Genomic DNA, 21,164 nt, shown 5'->3' with positions numbered 1-21,164 from the left:
ACATGGTATGCTTCCCCAAATTTGTCCACTTCTTGTAGCTTATCCATAATAGTTGGCATACAGTTGTTCACAGTAGTCTCTTTTGATCCTTTTCATTTCATTGGCATCAGTTGTAATGTCTCCTCTTTCATGTACAATTTTCTTAATTGAGTCTTCTCTCCTATGTTCATGGTTAGTCTAGCTTAAGATTTGTCAATTTTGTTTATCCTTTCAAAAAGTCAACTCTTAGTTTTGTTGATCTTTTGTTGTTTTTCTAGTTTCTATTTATTTCTTCTCTAATAATTATTTCCTTCCTTCTGCTAACTTTGGCCTGTGTTCTTTTTTTTTAGTTCCTTGAGGTATGAAGTTAGACTTTTGAGATCTTTTTTCTTAATGTAGGCATTTATTGGTATAAACATCCCTCTTAGAACTGCTTTTGCTGCATCTCATAAGACTTGGTATGTTACATTTCCATTTTCATTTGTTTCAAGGTATTTTTAAATTGTCTTTTTGATTTCTTCTTTGATTGATTTTTCTCAACAGTATATTGTTTAAATTCTCCATTTTTCATTTTCTTTCTGTTACTAATTTCTAGTTTCATACAATTGTGGTCAGAAAAGATACTTGATATGATTTTAATCTTATTAAATTTCTTAAGACTTGTATTTTGGCCTAACATATGATCTATCTTGAAGAATGTTCTGTATGTATTTAAGAAGACTGTGTATTCTGCTGCTTGGATGGAATGTTCTGTATATGTCTCTTAGGTTTAACTGGACTGATAGTTCAAATCTGCTGTTTCTAATTGATGAGATTAGGATCATTAGATCATTTCTCTCTGAATGATCTGTCCATAATTGTAAGTGAGGTATTGAAGTCCCCCAACTATTATTGTATGGCTGTCTATTTCTCCCTTCAAACCTGTGAAAGATTGCCTATATTTTTAGGAGCTCTGATGTTGGCTATATATAAATTTTAAATTTTTATATTTTTCTTGATAAACTGACCCCTTCATCATTATGCAGTGACAAACTTTGTCTCTCTGACAGTTTCTGACTTAAAGCCTATTTTGTCTTATATAAGTGTAGCTACCCTCTGACCATTTTTGGTTACCATTTGCATGGAATATCTTTTTCCAATCATTCATTTTCAGCCTATGTCTGAGAGTAATTATTGATAGTAAGGAGTTACCATTGTGATTTTGTTGTTTTCTGACTTTTTTTTTTTTTTTTTTTTTTTTTTTTTTTTTGCGGTATGCGGGCCTCTCACTGTTGTGGCCTCCCCCGTTGCGGAGCACAGGCTCCGGACGCGCAGGCTCCGGACGCGCAGGCTCAGCGGCCATGGCTCACGGGCCCAGCCGCTCCGCGGCATATGGGATCCTCCCAGACCGGGGCACGAACCCGTATCCCCTGCATCGGCAGGCGGACTCTCAACCACTTGCGCCACCAGGGAGGCCCTGTTTTCTGACTTTTTAAAAGTCATTTTTTACTTCCTTTCTTCCTGTGTTCCTTTGTGACTTTTTTCTTGATTGTGGTATGCTGTGATTCCTTTCCCTTCATGTTTTGAATTGACTAGAGGTTTTTTTCTTTGTATTTACTATGAGGCATACATAAAACATAGATATAACATCTATTTTAAGCTAATGATGACAACTTCAGTTGCATGCAAAATTTGTAACATTTCACTTCTCCAACCCACATATTATTGATTTCACAATTTACATTTTAATATTGTTTATCCATATCAAATTACAGTAGTCAGTTATTTTAATAGTTTTGTCTTTTACCTTTTATACTAGACTTAAAAGTGATTTATGCATACCACTACTATATTGGCATATTCTTTTTTCCAGTTTTATTGAGATATAATCGACATACAGCACTGTATAAGTTTAAGGTATACAGCTTAATAACCTGGCTTTCATATATTGTGAAATGATTACCACATAAGCTTAGTTAATACCCATCATCTTACATAGATACAAAAAAAAGTTTTTTCCCTTGTGATGAGGACTCTCAGGATTTACTCTTTCAAATATACCATACAGCAGTGTTAACTACAGTCATCATGTTGTACATTTCCAGTACCTATCTAATAACTGGAAATTTGTAGCTTTCTGTATTAGAGTATTCCGAATTTGACTATATATGTGCCTTTACAGTATGATTTATACTTCCATGTTTTTATATTATTTTAAAAAATTTAACATTTATTTATTTATTTTTGGCTGTGTCGAGTCTGTTGCAACACATGGGATCTTCATTGTGGCACGTGGGATCTTTCATTGTGGCGTGCAGGCTTCTCTGTAGTTGAGGCGCATGAGCTCAGTAGTTGTGGCATGCAGGCTTAGTTGCATGTGGGATGTTAGTTCCCCGACCAGGGATCGAACCCGCGTCCCCTGCACTGGAAGGTGGATTCTTTACCACTGGACCACGAGGGAAATCCCTAAAATTTTTATTGAAGAATTCCATTAGGACTTCCTGTGAAGCAGTTCTAGAGGCGATAAACTACTCAGGGTTTTTTTGTTGTTTTGTTTTTTCCTCCTGGAAAAATCTGATCTTGCCTTCATTAAAAATTTTCTGACATATAACTCACAAAAAATAAATTTATATATATTATATACTTTAAATATAAATGTTTAAATTATACAAAATGATTATTTGATATAAGTATACACTGTGAAAATATAACTACAATCAACTTAATTAACACATCCATCACTTTTTTTTTTACAACTTTATTGTGGAGTATAATTGCTTCAAAATGGTGTATTAGTTTCTGCTTTATAACAAAGTGAATCAGTTATACATATACATCTGTTCCCATATCCCTTACCTCTTGCATCTACCTCCCTCCCACCCTCCCTATCCCACCCCTCCAGTCCATCACTTTTTTTGGTAAGAATGCTTAAAATCTCCTCTCCTAGCAAATTTCATGTATGTGATACAATACTATTAACTATAATCACTGTGCTGTACATTAGATCCTCAGAGTTTATAACGGAAAGGGTACAAACGTTTCTGAGAAGAAACCCACGACACTCCTCCAGAATCTCTTGTGTATAACAAACTGCTTTTTCTTTGCTGCTTTCAAAAATCTCTGTCTTTGATTTTGACAGTTTGATTATAAAGTGTCCTGTTGAAGTCTTCTCTGTGTTGAAACTGACTGGGGAACTCTGAGATTCATTTATCTGGATGGTCCATATCTCTCTATATATTTGGGATGTTTTCACCCATTATTTCATTAACTTAAGTTTATTGCCACTTCTCTTATCCTTCTAGAAGGACTCCCATAATGCATATATTGGTTCTTAAAAGTCTCATAGGCTTTCTTCACTCTTTATCATTCTCTTTTCTTCCCCTCCCCCAACTGTATGATTTCAAATGATCTGTCTTTAAATTCAGTGGTTCTACTGCATGATCAAATCTGTTAAAGCTCTCTATGGAATTTTTGATTCATCATTGTATTCTCAGCTCCAGAATATATGTTTGGTTGTATGTTAAAGTTTCTGTCTCTTCATTTAACTTATTTTGATCATGTATTGTTTTCCTGATTTTGTTGAGTTGTCTGTTTTAGCTCATACAGTTTTTTTGAAATGATTATTTTTCAATTCTTTGTTCATCTATTCATAGATCTCAATTTCTTTTTGACTGGTAACTGGAAAATTATTGTCTTCCTTTGGGGATATCATTTTCCTATTTTACTGTCTCTGCCTATACTCTGCATCCCACCCTTTTCCATCCATTCATTCATCTATCTTCCCATTTGTCAGATAGAAGCAATCCCGAGCTGCATTATCTTCCTGGCTCTCTACTGTAAAACCTCAAGATGACACTTGGCTATATGTCTGGCCCACATCTGGGCTGCTAAGAATAGTTGGAGTCATCAAGTGTCTAGATTGGCACCACTGCAGAGTAATGCTCTTGCCCCTCTCCTGCTTCCTTGAACAGCTCAGTTGATGTGTCTCTAACCCCCTCCTCAGCCCGACAGCCTCTTCCAGCTACTTACTTTTGCATTATATCCCACATGTTCCGTCGAATTCTTCATGCATAAGAAGGAAATCATGATCTTGCCCACTCTTCCATCCTCCACAGTTTCAGTAGATGGCCCTGTTTTTCAGAGAGTTGAGAAGGTGGGACCTTGTGCAAATTCGTAACACTGTGCCTCCATCTAACCCAACATTCAGCCATCATCATCCTGCTTATTTTGTTTTCCATATTGCATGAATCCATCACCTTTACCACCTCCATGGGTTCCACCACGAACATCCTGGTCTAAGCTCTCATCATCTTTTGCCAAGACGATGCCAAAAAACTTCTAACTGGTTGGCTCACATCTGCTCTGTGTTTCTTCTGATCAGCTCTCTCTCCTGCACCAGCTCCGCCACCCATGCAAGCATTGATCCGAACAGTCACCACTCACTCCGAGCCACTGATGTCTTGGCATACAACCTACTTCATGCCCTTCTTTCTTGCTGCTCAACCTTACAGAGCACCTCTATCTGTCTCATACCTGTAGCTTCCCTTCCCAACTTAGTGGAAGTGGTCTCGCCCCCTGCCATGGCTACTTCCTGCACCAGAGACTAAATCACAACTTCTCCTGAAACTTCGGAGGCTTCTCATGCTTCCTCCTAGAAAGGTAACTGGTATTTAGACTCTGTCACCATAGAGTAGCTTTGACTGTCTTGACTTGATGTAAATGGAGTCCCACAGTTTATTCTGTCATGTCTATCTTCTTTTGATCTTCATTATGTCATTCTTGTGGTTCTATATAGTTCAACTCTGTTCTTTCTCAGTACTCAGCAGTATCTCATTGTAAGGATGTCCATTCTCCTGATTGCCGTTTTTTCCCCCTATTTCTTGTATTATGAACATTCTTGTTCATGTTATTTTTGGAGATATATACCATGTATATATAATATAGTACTCATTTTTGCGGGGAATATACACAGAGAGGAATGACTGGGTCTTAGGGTATGTATATGTTTAGCTTGAACAGAAACTGCCAGACAGTTTTACAGAGTGGCTGCACCTTTTCACGCTCCCATGAGCCATGTGTGAGAGTGCCCATTGCTACATTCTCATCAGCAGTTGGTGTCTTCCCCTTTCCTTTCTGAGGCCCAGTGGTGAGGTGGCTCAGAACCACAGCACTGAAACCATTCTTGATGAGGTCATAGCTTTTATCCTAATTACCAAATGTAAGAACAGTACTAACAACAGTGGATAATGGCCCACAATATACTGAACATTCAACCTGTGCCGGGCACTCTGCTAAGTAATTTACAGGTGTGGTCTTGTTAACCCTCATGGCAGCTGGTGAATTAGGAACTGGGCATCTCCCAGTGTTTCAGGTTAGGAAATGGTCATTTACAGGTGGTTAATAACTGTCAAGATGACTGCTTCGTAGAGGCAGGGTTTGAACTGAAGTGACATTCTTCACCACCACGCTGTACTTGTTTTTGATACAGCAGAAACCTGTTCCACTTTTCTGCACCTGGGCTTTGGTAGCACTTGGTTCCAGTGGCCCCTCTTTTCCAATTCTGACTGTATTGTTCCCTGCGTCTTAGTCTGATTGCCCTCTCAATACTGGCTTTGCCTGGCGAACTCCCTGGCAGTCCACTGGTTAGGGCTCTCTGCTTCCATTGCAGGGGGCATGGGTTCAAAATCCCTAGTCAGGGAACTGGGATCCTGTATGCTGTGCACCACAGCCAAAAAAAAAAAAAAAAAAAAAAAAAAAAAAGGCTTTGCCTGGCATCTCATGGCCTTTTCTTCTTTTAACTGTAATTAGTTTCCCTGAATGATCCACCTCTACTTCGTTCTTCAGCTTCAACTCATGCATGTTGTGTTCCGTGTCCATGCTGTGATATAGACAGGATAGTTAACAAGTATTCATAGCTTTTTGGTCCTTGCACTGTAGGTGCAGTGTGATTCATCCTCACAGTGATTTTTGAGAGACTCTATTTGTACTGGTTTGTAGGTGAGGGGGCAGAAGCTTGTGGAAGTTGAATGGCTTGCTGAAGGGCAGAAAACTAGCAAGGGGGTGTTGCTGGGATTTGTTTCTGGGCTGATTCTCCCCAGGTACCATGATGTCAAACACAATACACTCTGTTGGCTTCTAAAATTTATAATTGACTACAGGTGTATAGGTTTGTATTAATCATAAACCTTAGTTTAATGACACGCTTTTGTCAGTGCACTGTCATGTTTATTCTTAAACTTTTTCCAGTCGTTTATTTTCTCTATAAAGATTATAGTGAACACCATCAGCCAATGCAAGAACAGGAGTATTACCAACCAATATCCTACCTCTATCTACACATTTCTTCTTTTTCCAATCCTCTCTTTTCCTGAATCACTGTCTTCAACTTGCTTTCATAATTTCATTACTTTATAATGGGAGTGTTTTTTATTATAAATTGAATTTCTTTTGTAGATGTGGTGCATTTCAGATTTTGTTTCTTGTGTTGGATGTGTTATTTTGCATCTTTCAAGCAATTTGTCTATCTCATCTAGTTGTCAGTTCATCGCTTGGTTTAATTATTACATCATACTTGCTTGTAAGTATATTTAAAGAAAATATAGTTTTCTGTTTTTTAATTTCTGATAAATAGTATCATTGTTGATTGCTATGGCTTGAATGTGTCCCCTACATGTTGAAATCCTTACATCCAAAGATGATGGTATTAAGAGGTGAGACTGTGTAAGTCATGAGGGTGGAACCCTCCTGAATGGGATCAGTGTTTTAACAGACAGGCTCCAGAGAGATCCTTCGCTCCTTCCACCATGACAGCGAGAAGGCACCAGCTATGAACCAGGAATAAGGCCCTCACCAGAATGTGACCATGCTGGCACCTAGATCCTGGGCTTCCCAGCTTCCAAAACTCTGAGAAACAAATTTCTGTTTGTAAGCTACCCAGGCTGTGGTACCTTGTCACAACAGCCTGAATGACCAAGACGTTACTATAGTCTTCTGATATATGCTTTTAAAAAAGTCAGTGTTAAATAACTAAGAATCACAATGTGTGCACTATAGCTTGCTTTCTTCTTGAAATATTCTGTTATGCCAGTATATCACAATGTATTTATCAATTTTTGTGGACATTCATTCACCTGTTTCCATAATTATATCCATAAATTCTGACTAGAGTATACTGTTCAGTTAAAGATACTCACTTGTTTCCTTTTTAGTTATTTAAGTTTTTTTGTGGTTATCCACCTTGCTGCTATATGCAGATTCTTTTTAAATTTAATTTTTTATACAGTGGGTTCTTATAGTTATCTATTTTATACACATTACTATGTATATGTCAATCCCAATCTCCCAATTCATCCCACCACCACCAACCCCCAACCCCTGCTTTCCCCCCTTGGTGTCCATACGTTTGTTCTCTACATCTGTGTCTCTATTTCTGCCTTGCAAACCAGTTCATCTGTATCATTTTTCTAGATCCCACATATACGTGTTAGTATATGATATTCGTTTTTCTCTTTCTGACTGACTTCACTCTGTATGAGTCTCTAGGTACATCTGGATCTCTACAAATGACCGAAGTTTGTTCCTTGTTATGGCTGAGTAATATTCCATTGTATATATGTACCACATCTTCTTTATCCATTTGTCTGTCGATGGGCATTTAGGTTGCTTCCATGACCTGGCTATTGTAAATAGTGCTGCAATGAACATTGGGGTGCATGCGTCTTTTTGAATTATGGTTTTCTCTGGGTATATGCCTAGTAGTGGGATTGCTGGGTCATATGGTAATTCTATTTTTAGTTTTTTAAGGAACCTCCATACTGTTCTCCATAGTGGCTGTATCGATTTACATTCCCACCAAGAGTGCAAGAAGGTTCTTTTCTTTTCTCCACACCCTCTCCAGCATTTGTTGTTTCTAGATTTTCTGATGATGCCCGTTCTACTGGTGTGAGGTAACACCTCACTGTAGCTTTGATTTCCATTTCTCTAATAATTAGTGATGTTGAGCAGCTTTTCATGTGCCTCTTGGCCCATCTGTATGTCTTCTTAGAAAAACGTCTATTTAGCTCTTCTGCCCATTTTTGGATTGGGTTGTTTGCTTTTTGATATTGAGCTGCTTGTATATTTTGGAGATTAATCCTTTGTCAGCTGCTTCGTTTGCAAATATTTTCTCCCATTCTGAGGGTTGTCTTTTCGTCTTGTTTATGGTTTCCTTTGCTGTGCAAAAGCTCTTAAGTTTCATTAGATCCCATTTGTTTATTATTATTTTTTATTTCCATTTCTCTAGGAGGTGGGTCAAAAGGGATCTTGCTGTGATTTATGTCATAGTGTTCTTCCTATGTTTTCCTCTAAGAGTTTTATAGTGTCCAGTCTTACATTTAGGTCTTTAATCCAGTTTGACTTTATTTTTGTGTATGGTGTTAGGGAGTGTTCTAATTTCATTCTTTTACATGTAGCTGTCCAGTTTTCCCAGCACCACTTATTGAAGAGACTGTCTTCTCTCCATTGTATATCCTTGTCTCCTTTGTCACAGTTTAGTTGACAGTAGGTGCATGGGTTTATCTCTGGGCTTTCTATCTTGTTCCATTGGTCAATATTTCTGTTTTTGTGCCACTACCATACTGTCTTGATTGCTGTAGCTTTGTAGTATAGTCTGAAGTCAGGGAGTCTGATTTCTCCAGCTCCGTTTTTTCCCCTCAAGATTGCTTTGGCTATTCGGGGTGCTTTGTGTCTCCATACAAATTTAAAGATTTTTTCTTCTGGTTCTGTAAAAAATGCCATTGATAATTTGATAGGGATTGCATTGAATCTGTAGATTGCTTTGGGTAGTACAGTCATTTTCACAATATTGATTCTTCCAATCCAAGAACATGGTATATCTCTCCATCTGTTTGTGTCATCTTTGTTTTCTTTCATCAGTGTCTTATAGTCTTCTGAGTACAGGTCTTTTACCTCCTTAGATAGGTTTATTCCTAGGTATTTTTGTTTTTTTGTATTCCTAGGTATTTTATTCTTTTTGTTGCAGTGGTGACTGGGAGTGTTTCCTTAACTTCTCTTTCTGATTTTTCATAGTTAGTGTATAGGAATGCAAGAGATTTCTGTGCATTAATTTTGTATCCTGCTACTTTACCAAATTCATTGATTAGCTCTAGTATTTTTCTGGTAGCATCTTTAGGATTCTCTATGTATAGTATCATGTCATCTGCAAACAGTGACAGCTTTACTTCTTCTTTTCCAATTTGGATTCCTTTTATTTCTTTTTCTTCTCTGATTGCCGTGGCTAGGACTTTGAAAACTATGTTGGCGACAGTGGACATCCTTGTCTTGTTCCTGATCTTAGAGGAAATGCTTTCAGTTTTTCACCACTGAGAATGATGTTTGCTGTGGGTTTGTTGTTTATGGCATATGGCCTTATTATGTTGAGGTAGGTTCCCTCTATGCCCACTTTCTGGAGCGTTTTGATCATAAATTGGTGTTGAATTTTCTCAAAAGCTTTTTTTGCATCTATTGAGATGAGCATGGTTTTTATTCTTCAATTTGTTAATATGGTGTATCACACTGATTGATTTATGTATATTGCATCCCTGGGATAAATCCCACTTGATCATGATGTATGATCCTTTAATGTGCTGTTGGATTCTGTTTGCTAGTATTTTGTTGAGGATTTTTGCATCTAGGTTCATCAGTGATATTGGTCTGTAGTTTTCTTTTTCTGTAGTTATCTTTGGTTTTGGTATTAGGGTGATGGTGGCCTTGTAGAATGAGTTTGGGAGTGTTCCATCCTCTGTAATTTTTTGGAAGAGTTTGAGAAGGATGGGTGTTAGGTCTTCTTTAAATGTTTGACAGAATTCACCTATGAAGCCATGTGGTCCTGGACTTCCGTTTGTTGGAATGGTTTTTTTTTTAATAAATTATTTTTTCCTTTTATTCTGAAGAAGTTACATATTTAACATATTGTGTGTTCTCACTTATGAACACGATGACTTCTCTCTCCATTTGAGGACACAGTGAGAAGGTGGCTCTCTGCACGCCAGGAAACTGAACCCCATAGGAATCTTGAGCTTGGACTTTCCTGACTCCAGAACTGAATGTAGAAAAAAGACACAATATGTGGCAAAAAAAGAAAAGTAAACAACTAGTGACAGTGAGAGGAAACAAGATGGTGGAGTAGAAGGATCTTGTGTTCAACTCTTCTCATGAGCACACCAAAATCACAACTAACTGCTGAACAACCATCATCAATAAAGATGACTGGAACCTACCGAAAAAAAATTCTATAGCCAAAGACATAAAGAAGAAACCAGAGCGAGATGGTAGGAGGGGCACACTAACAATATAATCAAATCCCATACCTCCCAGGTGGGTGAGACACAAACTGGAGAATACTGGAGGATAATTATATCACAGAAGTTCTGCCACAGGAGAGTTCTTAGCCCCACGTCAGGCTCCCCAGCCTGAGGGTCCAGCATCAGGAGGAGGACCCCAGAGCACTTGGCTTTTGAAGGCCAGCAGGGCTTGAATGCAGGAGCTCCACAGGACTGGGGAAAACAGAAACTCCACTGTTGGAGTGCACACACAGTCTCATGTACACTGGGACCTAGGGCAAAAGCAGTGACTTCATAGGGGTGTAGACCAGACCTACCTGCTGGTCTTAAGAGGGTCTCCTGGGGAGGCAGGGGGCAGCTGTATCTCACCTTGGGGACGTACACACTGGAGGCGGAGATATTGGTGAGTATTCATCTACATTAACTTGTTACTGAAGGTAGAAGTCTTTCTGGGGTCATTAGCACCAAGACCTAACCCTACCCAGAAGCCTGTAGGTTCCCATGCTGTGACGCTTTAGACCAAACAGCCAACTTGGTGGGAACACAGCCCCACTCATTGGCAGATAGGCTGCCTAAAGACTTCCTCAGTCCACAGCCACCTCTAGAGACACCCTTGACATGGCCCTGTTCAACAGAAAGCCAAAACCCAGCTCCACCCTCCAGTGGGTAAGCATCATCCCCTCCCACCAGGAAGCCTGCACAAGCCTCTTGACCAGCCTCACTTACCAGGGGCCAGTCCATAAGCAAGAAAACTATGATCCCTAAGCTTGTGTAACTAAGTCCTCAAACACAGGTCAGAAACTACCCTAGGACCAGCTGTCCTCTGCCCCTTGGGTGATGAGAAGGGAGTGTACTGCTGGGACAAATAGTCCATCCCCTATAGAGGGCCACTTCTCCAAGGTTGAAAAACATAATGAACCTAACACACACATAAAAATACAAATAGAAATTCAGACAAAATGAGACAGCAAAGGAATATGTTCCAGATGAAGCAACAAGAAATAAACCCACAAGAACAACTAAATGACGTGGAGATGGGCAATCTACCCAAGAAGAGTTAAGAGTAATGATTGTAAAGATGACCCAAGAACTCGGGAAAAGAAAGGATGCAGAGAAGGTTAAGTTACAAGGAGTTTTTAGCAAAGAGTTAGAAAATATAAAGAACAACCGAACAGAGTTGAAGAATACAATAACTAAAATGAAAAATACACTATAAAAGGATCAACAGCAGAATAAATGAGGCAGAAGAATGGATCAGTGAACTGGAAGAGTGGTGGAAATCGCTGCCACAGAACAAAGCAGAAAGAAAAGAAAAGAAATGAGGACAGTTTAGAGATATCTGGGACAACATCAAACACACTAACATTCACATTATAAGGGTCCCAGAAGGAGAAGAGAGAAAGGGCCAAGAAAATACTTGAAGAGATAATAGCTGAAAACTTCCTTAACATGGTAAAGGTAACAGTCACTCCAAGTTCACAAGAATTGCAGAGTCCCATACGGGATTAATCCAAGGAGGAACATGCCAAGACACATGGTAAGAAAGAAAATATTGAAAGCAACAAATAACATACAAGGGAATTCCCATAATGCTATCAGCTTTCAGTAGAAACTCTGCAGGCCAGAAGGGAATGGCATGATATATTTACAGTGATGAAAGGGGGAAACCTACAACCAAGAATACTCTACCCAGTGAGACTCTCGTTCAGATTTTATGGAGAAATAAAAAGCTTTACAGACAAGCAAAAGCTAAAAGAATTCAGCACCACCGAACCAGCTTTACAACAAATGCTAAAGGATCTTCTGTAGGCAGAAAAGAAAAGGCCACAACTAGAAACAAGAAAATTATGAAATGGGAAAGCTCACCAGTAAAGGCAAACATAAGTATAGGTAGGAAATCATCTATACACAAACTATGGAGGTTAAAAGACAAAAGTAGTGGGACTTCCCTGGTGGCAAAGAGATTAATCTGCTTGCCAGTGCAGAGGATAGGGGTTTGAGCCCTGGTCCGGGAAGATTCCACATGCCGTGAAGCAACTAAGCCCGTGTGCCACAAATACTGAGCCTGCACTCTAGAGCCCTCAAGCCACAAATACTGAGCCTGCGTGCCAAAATTACTGAAGCCCACGCACCTAGAGCCTGTGCTCCACAACAAGAGAAGCCACCGCAATGAGAAGCCTGCACACCACAATGAAGAGTAGCCCCCGCTCACTGCAACTAGATGAAAGCCCACGTGCAGCGACGAAGACCCAACGCAGCCAAAAATAAATAAAATAAAATATAAAAACATTAAAAAAATCCTTTTAAAAAAATAAATAAAGTTCTTGGTGAAAATGAAAAATGTGTCTTTTATTTTTACTTAAAAACCAAAGACACTTTTTAGCCAACCCAATATATATAAAACAGGAACAAGACTCATAGATATAGAGAACAAACTAGTGGTTACCGGTAGGGAGAGGTAAAGGAGGAGGGGCAAGATAGTTGTATGGGATTAAGAGGTATAAAATACTATGTATGAAATAGATAAGCAACAAGAATATACTGTACAGCACAGGGAAATAGAGCCATTGTTTTGTAAGTACTTTAAATGGAGTATAATTTATAAAAATATGGAATCACTATGTTCTACACATGAAACTAATATAGTATTGTAAATGACCTATATTTCAATTAAAAAGTGGCTATTTCTGGGCTCTCTATTCTATTCCACAAGAAGATACACACTGGCCAAAAAACTTTTAATGAGGATTTCAACCTCAGTGGTAATGAGGTAAATGCCAGTGAAGACCAGAGTAAGAAACCAGTTAGCATCTATTTAACTGCAAGAAATTATAGAGCCCCAAATTATCATATGTGGGACAGGATGTGGTGTATGAAATCTCACATTCATTGCTGGTGAAGTTAACAAATAGGTAACATCACTTTAGAAAACACTGGGCAACATCTTGTAAAGTTGTTTTCCATAGTCATTCCACTCATAAAGAGAATTACAACTAAAACTCCTGCACATGTGTGCAGCAAGGTGGATAACCACCAAAAGAAAAAGAAAAAGGAAAAGGAAACAAGTGGGTATGTTTCATTGAACAATGTAGTATAGTTAGAATTTCTGGATAAATTATGGAAATAGGTGAATGTCCACAAAAATTGATAAATACATTGTGATATATTGACGTAACAGAATATTTTGAGAAGAAGGAAAAAAAACCCTACAGCTCACACACAGTGATTCTTAGTAATTTAACACTGAATTCTTTAAAAGCATGTATCAGAAAACTACATCAATGTCTTGGTCCATTTGGGCTGCTGTAACAACATACCAAAGCCTGGGTAGCTTACAAACAACAGAAATTTGTTTCTCACAGTTCTGGAGGCTGGGGAGTCCACGATCAAGGCACCAGCGTGGTCACATTCTGGTGAGGGCATTCTTTCTGGTTCATAGCCAGTGCCTTCTTGCTGTGTCCCCACATGGTGGAAGGGACGAGGGATCTCTCTGGAGCCTATTGGATAAGACACTCAATGCTCATGACTTCTGCACCTCCCAAAGGCCCCAGCTCCTAATGCCATCATCTTTGGAGGTGAGGATTTCAACAAATGAATGTGAGTGGTACACGTTCAAGCCATAGGAATCAAGTATGATAACCATTTATCAGAAATTAAAAAACAGAAAACCATATAATATGCTGTTTAAGTATCCTTACAAACAGGTATGATACGATTTTAATTAAACCAATGAATTGACAACTAGATGAAATAGACAAACTGCTTTTAAGATGCAAAATAGCAAATCCAGCACAAGAAACAGAAAATCTGAAAGCCACCACATCTACAAAAGAAATTCAATTTATAATACAAAACACTCCCACATATAAAGTAATGAAATTATGAAGGCAAGTTCAAGACAGTGATTATCTTTGTCAGGAAGGGAGAGGATAGAAAAGGGAAGAAATATATAGATCAAGGTAGGATATTGGTTGGTAATACACCTGTTCTTGCATTGGCTGATGGTGTTCACTATAATTTTTTTTTAATCTTTTGGCCACGCTGCGTGGCATCTGGGACCTTAGTTCCCCGACCAGGGATTGAACCCACATCCCTTGTATTGGAAGCGTGGAGTCTTAACCACTGGACCACCAGGGAAGTTCCCACTATAATCTTTTTAGGGGAAATAAATAAATGACTGGGAAAAGTTTAAAAATAAATTAAACATGATAGTACACTGCCAGATGATGAGTGTGTCATAAACCAAGGTTTATGATTAATATAAACGTATACAACTGTAGTCAAATATAAATGTTAGAAGCCAACAAAGTATTGTGTTTGACATCATGGTACCTAGGGAGAATCAGCCCAGGCTCAAATCCCAGCAACACCACCTTGCTAGTTTTCTGCCCTTCAGCAAGCCATTCAACTTCCACAACCTTCTGCTTCCTCATCTACAAATCAGAGTACAAGTAGAGTCTCAAAAATCACTGTGAGGATGAATTGAAATAGCGTATATACAGTGTTTACAAGCACCAAAAAGCAATGAATACCTGTTAACTATCCTGTCTATATTATGGCATGGATATGGGACACAACATGCATGAGCCGAAGAACTAAGAGAAGAGGTGGATCATTCTGGGAGACTAATTACAATCAAAAGAAAGGGCCATGAGATGTCAGGCAAAGCCAATATTTAGGAGGCGATCAGAGTAAGAGGCAGAGAACAATCCAGTTAGAATTGGAAAAGAGGGACCACTGGAACCAAGTGCTACCAAAGCTGAGGTACAGAAAAGTGGAACAGGTTCTGCTGCATCGGAAACCAGTACAGCGTGGTGGTGAAGACTGTCACTTCAGTTCAAACCTTGCCTCTATGAAGCAGTCATCTTGACAGTTATTAACCACCTGTAAATGACCATTTCCTAACCTGAAACACTGGGAGATGCCCAGTTCCTAATTCACCAGCTGCCATGAGGGTTAACAAGACCACACCTGTAAATTACTTAGCAGAGTGCCCGGCACAGGTTGAATGTTCAGTATATTGTGGGCCATTATCCACTGTTGTTAGTACTGTTCTTACATTTGGTAATTAGGATAAAAGCTATGACCTCATCAAGAATGGTTTCAGTGCTGTGGTTCTGAGCCACCTCACCACTGGGCCTCAGAAAGGAAAGGGGAAGACACCAAGTGCTGATGAGAATGTAGCAATGGGCACTCTCACACATGGCTCATGGGAGCGTGAAAAGGTGCAGCCACTCTGTAAAACTGTTTGGCAGTTTCTGTTCAAGCTAAACATACACATACCCTAAGACCCAGTCATTCCTCTCTGTGTATATTCCCCGCAAAAATGAGTACTATATTATATATACATGGTATATATCTCCAAAAATAACATGAACAAGAATGTTCATAATAGGAAAAAATTAAAATGGCAATCACAGGAAAATGGACATACAAGGAAGAACAGAGTTGAACTATATAGAACCACAAGAATGACTCTCACAGGCATAACGAAGATCAAAAGCAGACAGGGCTTCCCTGGTGGCACAGTGGTTGAGAGTCCGCCTGCTGATGCAGGGGACACAGGTTCGTGCCCCGGTCCGGGAAGATCCCACATGCCGTGGAGCAGCTGGGCCCGTGAGCCATGGCCGCTGAGCCTGCGCGTCCGGAGCCTGTGCTCCACAGCGGGAGAGGCCACAACAGTGAGAGGCCCGTGTACCGCAAAAAAAAAAAAAAAAAAAAAAAAAAAAAAAAGAACTCCTCGGGCTTCCCTGGTGGCGCAGTGGTTAAGCGTCCGCCTGCCGATGCGGGGGACACGGGTTCGTGCCCCGGTCTGGGAAGATCCCACATGCTGCGGAGCGACTGGGCCCGTGAGCCATGGCCGCTGAGCCTGCGTGTCCGGAGCCTGTGCTCCGCAATGGGAGAGGCCACAACAGTGAGAGGCCCACATACCGGAAAAAAAAAAAAAAAAAAAAAGCAGACAGACATGACAGAATAAACTGTGGGACTCCATTTACATCAAGTCAAGACAGTCAAAGCTACTCTATGGTGACAGAGTCTAAATACCAGTTACCTTTCTAGGAGGAAGCATGAGAAGCCTCCAAAGTTGCAGGAGAAGGTGTGATTTAGTCTCTGGTGCAGGAAGTAGCCACGGCAGGGGGTGAGACCTCTTCCACAAAGTTGGGAAGGGAAGCTACAGGTATGAGACAGATAGAGATGCTCTGTAAGGTTGAGCAGCAAGAAAGGGCATGAAGTAGGTTGTATGCCAAGACATCAGTGGCTCAGGGAGTGGTGAATGTTTGGATCAATGCTTGTATGGATGGCAGAGCTGGTGCAGGAGAGAGAGCAGATCAGAAGAAACACAGAGCAGATGTGAGCCAACTAGTTAGAAGTGTCTTGGCATCGTCTTGGCAAAAGGTGATGACAGCTTAGACCAGGATGTTTGTAGTGGAGCTCACAGAGGTGGTGGAGGTGATGGATTTACCCAATGTGAAAACCATAAAATAAGCAGGATGATAATGGCTGAATGTTGGGTTAAATGGAGGCAGAGTGTTATGAGTTTGTACAAGGTCATTTCCCACCTTCTCAACTGTCTAAATGACAAGGCCATCCACTGATACTGTGGAGGATGGAGGAGTGGGCAAGATCATGATTTCCTTCTAAGGTATGAAGAATTTGATGGAACATGTTGAATGTAATTGAAAGGTAAGTATGTGGAAGAGACTCCATCGGGCTGTGAAGGGGGCTAGAGACACACATGAACTGGCTGGGGAGTGCAAGGAAGCAGGAGAGGGGCAAGACCATGACTGCAGTGGCACCAATCAACACACTTTGTGACTCTAACTATTCTCAGCAGCCCAGGTGTGGGCCAGACATAGCCAAGTGTCATCTTGAGGTTTTACAGTAGAGAGCCAGGAAGATAATGCAGCTCGGGATTGCTCCTGTCTGACAAACAGAAGGATAAATGAACAGGTGGAAAAGGGTGGGATGCAGCCTATAGGCAGAGATGGTAACATAAACTCTTTTATTCTGAGTCTAGGAGGACATGTGAGAGATTATGCATTGTGATTGCTATTACTACATGAAAGATCCTAACAGCTGACTTTTTTTGAGCTCGTAACTATAACTCAGGCATGGTGCTAACTAATTTCATGCATCAAATGATTACATCTTCAAACAGCCCAATGAGTTAGAAATTATTATCACTTTCATTTTTCAAGAGTAGGCTGAGTGCAGCAGACTGGTTTGATGTAAACAAAACCCAGAAACCCATCTGCTCTTCTCCTTGGACACAGAGCTAAACCTCAGTTCCCAGCTGCGTTGAAAGAGGGACATAGACTCACAGACATAGAGAACAAGCTTGTGGCTGCCAAGGGGGAGGGCGGGGCGGGGTGGGGATGGATTGGGAATTTGGGATTAGTAGACGTAAACTATTATATATATGTATAACTGAATCGCTTTGCTGTACACCAGAAACTAACACAACACTGTAAATCAACTATACTTCAATAAAATAAATTGAAAAAAAAAAAAGAGATGGCCAACTGCTGAATTCTTGTCAACAGAGTGTGAGGGGAAACAATGTAGGTGTGACTTCTATACTTCCTCTCATTTCCCCTCTGCCAGCAGAATGATGCCAAGGTAACCATAAAGCCAGACAGGCGACACCTGGGTCTCTGAATAACCGTGTGATACGATCTCACACTGACCCACATAAGCCCTGCCATGAGTGAGAAAAATCCTTTTCATGTGTTGAGCCACTCAGCTTTTGGAGACTATCTGTTACTGCAGTGAACATTAACAGCCGAAATTAGCTAAAGGAGGCCCGACAAAATCATGCAACTTCCCTACTGCCACTGGGCTGGTGACCAGCAAAGGCAGGTTTTAATACCAAGCAGTTGGAGCCCAGAGCCTTGCCCTTATACATAAAACAGGTTCTTTACCCTGTGGCAGAAAAGAATCTGTTGAGGTGGGAGGACAAAGGGACTTCGAGACAAAGTCCCAGGCACCCAAGGAGGCCACAACAAGAAGCTTCCCACGAAATTCCAGAGGCAGTGGTCCCCTCAGTTAAGGTTGCCATGACCCCTCCTGCCCAACACTTGGCCACCCACCTGGACAGGCACTTTGGGAGAGGCTTCTCTTCACCACCCACAGCTCCTGCCTGTGCTTCAGTGGGTGGATTAGATCTGGTTTGGGAACTGAATATCCTGTTTGTGGAGAAAGAAATAAGATATTCGTATTTTAGCAAAGACAAAAAGAAATGTTTCAGTCCTGTCTGGGACTTTGACATGGAGAGGAAACCTCGGAATGAGGCTGCTCTTGTCCAAACTGATCTGTGACCTGGGAACCAAAGCCAAGAACGTTATCATTAGGCCCTAAAGGCTGAGTAGGGTAGTGCTAGCTGTCTAGCGTGATCCATCTCCCTTGACCTCCATCCTAGAGGACCCCCCAAGCTGTCCAGATGCAGTCATGGGACCCAGATGCACCAGTGTTCATGGAACATTAATTATGACCATTGCTAATAACTGCCTTCCTTGACACTGACCCACTTTTTATTTAACTTTAATACATGTCTTCATAAAGGGAATCTTGTGTCCATGTAAGAAATGGAAAAAAACAGTTTCATTTGCCACAAATGCAAAGTTACTGCAAGAAAATCAAAACAGAACTATCAAGTCTCGAACTCACGCTGCCTGCTCAGGGCTGTGAGTCTGAGGCTGTCCCTTCTGTTGAAGAGAGAAATTGCCAACAGTCAAAGGGCCATTAAAAGAAAGCATGAAACAGCAACAGGAAAACAAGAGAAAAAGGAATGGCCTTCTCTGATTGTCCATCATTGCCACTTGCCATGTTTGTGCACCCTCTAAAATGATCTCCCATACCAAGAGACGATCATGGCCCAGACTTAAGTACACAAGGGGTGAGCATGTAGGCATCAGAGGCCAAAGAAGCCTTTTAAAGGAGATTCTGGTTTTTAGAATGACTGCCAGTAAGACTCACAAAGATGCCTCCTAATGTCCTGTCTGCTTCACTCACTTGCTGAACAACATGCCATTACCCAGGGGTTCTGCTGACTGGGCTATAAACCAATCAAGCTTGGCCACTCAGTCTCCATCTTGTAGGAATCTGGAGAAGGAACAAATTAGGGCCAGCCTGTGCTGAGCACTGGAGAGGTAAAAAGAAGTGTGGGCTCGGGTGGCTGTTTCCTGCCACTAGAACACCCATGCAGACGTAGAGACAGCCAGACGTAGAGAAAGACAGATATATGAGAAAAAAAAAAAAGTACAGCAAGAAGTAGAGACAAGGAATTGAGGGGTTTCTTAGATCAAGGGCAGGGGTGACCACTTCCGGCTATCAACTCCCTGCAGCAGAAAAAGCCAATCTGCTGAGAATGGCACAAGGAGACCCACAAAGAGACAGATCAGGAGACATCAAGGCCAGTATCTAATCAGGATTTCTTCCATTTCCTGACTTTAGTCTCTCATGGTGTCTGACTGGACCTCCTGCCCCTCAATATTATAAGACACCCATATTTCCTCCAACAAATCCTTCTCCTCTGCCATCTCAGCCGTTTTGAGGGAAACTATGTTTCTTGCTCCAAATTCCTTGTGGCAGACACAGGAGCCTGAAGATAAAACCAATACATGTCAGGACCGTGGGGAGGAGGGAGAGTGTCCTCGGAAGCCTCCTGAAAAGTGCAGCATGAAAGAGGCTGTAGGTCCCCACAGAAAGAGCAATGAGGCCTTACCCAGAGAGGTCAGCAGCCCACAGGTCTCCAGCATCACCTCCCAGTACAGGCTCCTCTGGGCAGCATCCAGCTGCTCCCACTCGTCCTAGGTAAAGGTCACTGCCAGTCCTTGAAGGTCATGGATGCCTGGAAAGTCAAGCAGGTAGCTTTGTTGGCCCTGGGACAGACAGATGTGATTAGAGCTCAACGTTCAGTCGTTGGTAAAGGACCAGAGGGCCCCAAGGTCAATATCACTCAGCACTTCCTGGGAGCCCAGCTCTGTGTCAGGCTCCAAGGGGAGGCAGACACTGCCTTTGGGCAGAATGTTACTGTATTAGAGCCAAAGGTCTTCTCTGCTGAAATCATTCACAAAAGACATAAAACGATGCCAAGGCCGTGTGGCCTGAGAGACATAGACAGCAAGCATTCTGGTAATGAAGGGGAGGGAACAGATGGCAATGATCACAGTACTAATCAGCAGTTGAGCATAATACTAATCAGCTGGTCCTCACCATGTGCCTACACCATGGCCTCGAATTCCCTGTGTGAGCGCGACCAAGAGGGGCGGCAACCGAAACGGGTCCCGTGGGCTCCCTCTGACCCCCCCACAAGGTCTTACAAGGCGCAGAGGTGGCTCCTGCCTCTTAATGGTGATTCTCTGGAAAGTTTTGAAAGGTCGCGGGCAAGGGAAGCCTGTGAGCACAAAAGAAACACGTTTCCAAAGAACTAACGCCCCCAGGACGCCGGAAGTCCAAGCCAACAACACAGGAAACGCCCGTTTTACCGTCCCTATTGGCCCAATTCTTACTGCTTCCTCCCGGCACAGACTTCTGGGTAGTGTAGTTTCCCTCCTGCAGGCAGCCTGGCCAAGAACCGGAAAGCCTTCAGGGAACCCTGGGTGGGGTGCTAGGAAAAGATGGCCTGAGGCTCTTAGGAAGGGGCGGAGCCTCGCACCTTCTTAAAGGGGAAGCACACAGATTTATCCGCCACCCGTCACAGATAACTTTAAAGATTTCAGATGCTCCAAACGTTACAAACCTAATCGGATACACCACACCAAACTATGACTCAGAAAGTGTGTCTCTGTATCTAAGAGGAAATATATGATATCTAGCTACTCTTCAAATACATGGAGATTGAAGCCTTAGAGTTGGTCCTGTGGACCACACACACACACAAAAAGC

At 41.3% G+C, this 21,164-nt stretch overlaps 1 protein-coding gene across 4 annotated transcripts; it reads right to left on the bottom strand.

Moving 5' to 3' along the window:
- Window positions 1-1,740: 1,740 nt before the first annotated feature.
- On the bottom strand, window positions 1,741-20,724 carry LOC132480641 (zinc finger protein 543-like). 4 transcript variants are annotated; one of them, XM_060085025.1, is made up of 5 exons: window positions 20,493-20,724; window positions 20,002-20,127; window positions 18,368-18,463; window positions 3,988-4,088; window positions 1,741-2,424 (listed from the first exon to the last, which is right to left on the bottom strand). In XM_060085025.1, the coding sequence occupies exons 2-5, from the start codon at window positions 20,033-20,035 to the stop codon at window positions 2,344-2,346; spliced, it is 312 nt and encodes a 103-aa protein (XP_059941008.1). In that variant the 5' UTR covers window positions 20,036-20,127; window positions 20,493-20,724; the 3' UTR covers window positions 1,741-2,343. The 4 variants fall into 4 exon arrangements, 2 of the variants coding, with proteins under 2 accessions (XP_059941008.1, XP_059941007.1); XM_060085024.1 differs by lacking the exons at window positions 1,741-2,424; window positions 3,988-4,088 and adding exons at window positions 10,498-10,662; window positions 13,638-13,774; XR_009530661.1 differs by lacking the exon at window positions 3,988-4,088 and having other exon boundaries at window positions 2,337-2,424.
- Between the last annotated feature and the right edge of the window lie 440 nt (window positions 20,725-21,164).

The sequence above is a fragment of the Mesoplodon densirostris genome, chromosome 19 (genome assembly GCF_025265405.1).
Source record: "Mesoplodon densirostris isolate mMesDen1 chromosome 19, mMesDen1 primary haplotype, whole genome shotgun sequence".
NCBI classification, from domain to species: Eukaryota; Metazoa; Chordata; class Mammalia; order Artiodactyla; family Ziphiidae; genus Mesoplodon; species Mesoplodon densirostris.
The sequence above is the reverse complement of the archived record's forward strand: the minus strand, read 5'-3'. Positions and strand labels throughout refer to the sequence as shown.

What these genes read in the sequence shown, in the direction of transcription:
- LOC132480641 (XM_060085024.1), bottom strand. Translation starts at nt 20,035, where the DNA reads ATGCTGGAGACCTGTGGGCTGCTGACCTCTCTGG. An exon ending in TGGGCTGCTGACCTCTCTGG is followed by an intron (nt 18,464 to 20,001) that starts GTAAGGCCTCAT and finishes CTCCACAAACAG; the next exon opens with GATATTCAGTTCCCAAACCA. An exon ending in ACTCCCCAGCCTCCAGAACT is followed by an intron (nt 10,663 to 13,637) that starts GTGAGAAACAAA and finishes CTCCGCCTCCAG; the next exon opens with TGTGTACGTCCCCAAGGTGA.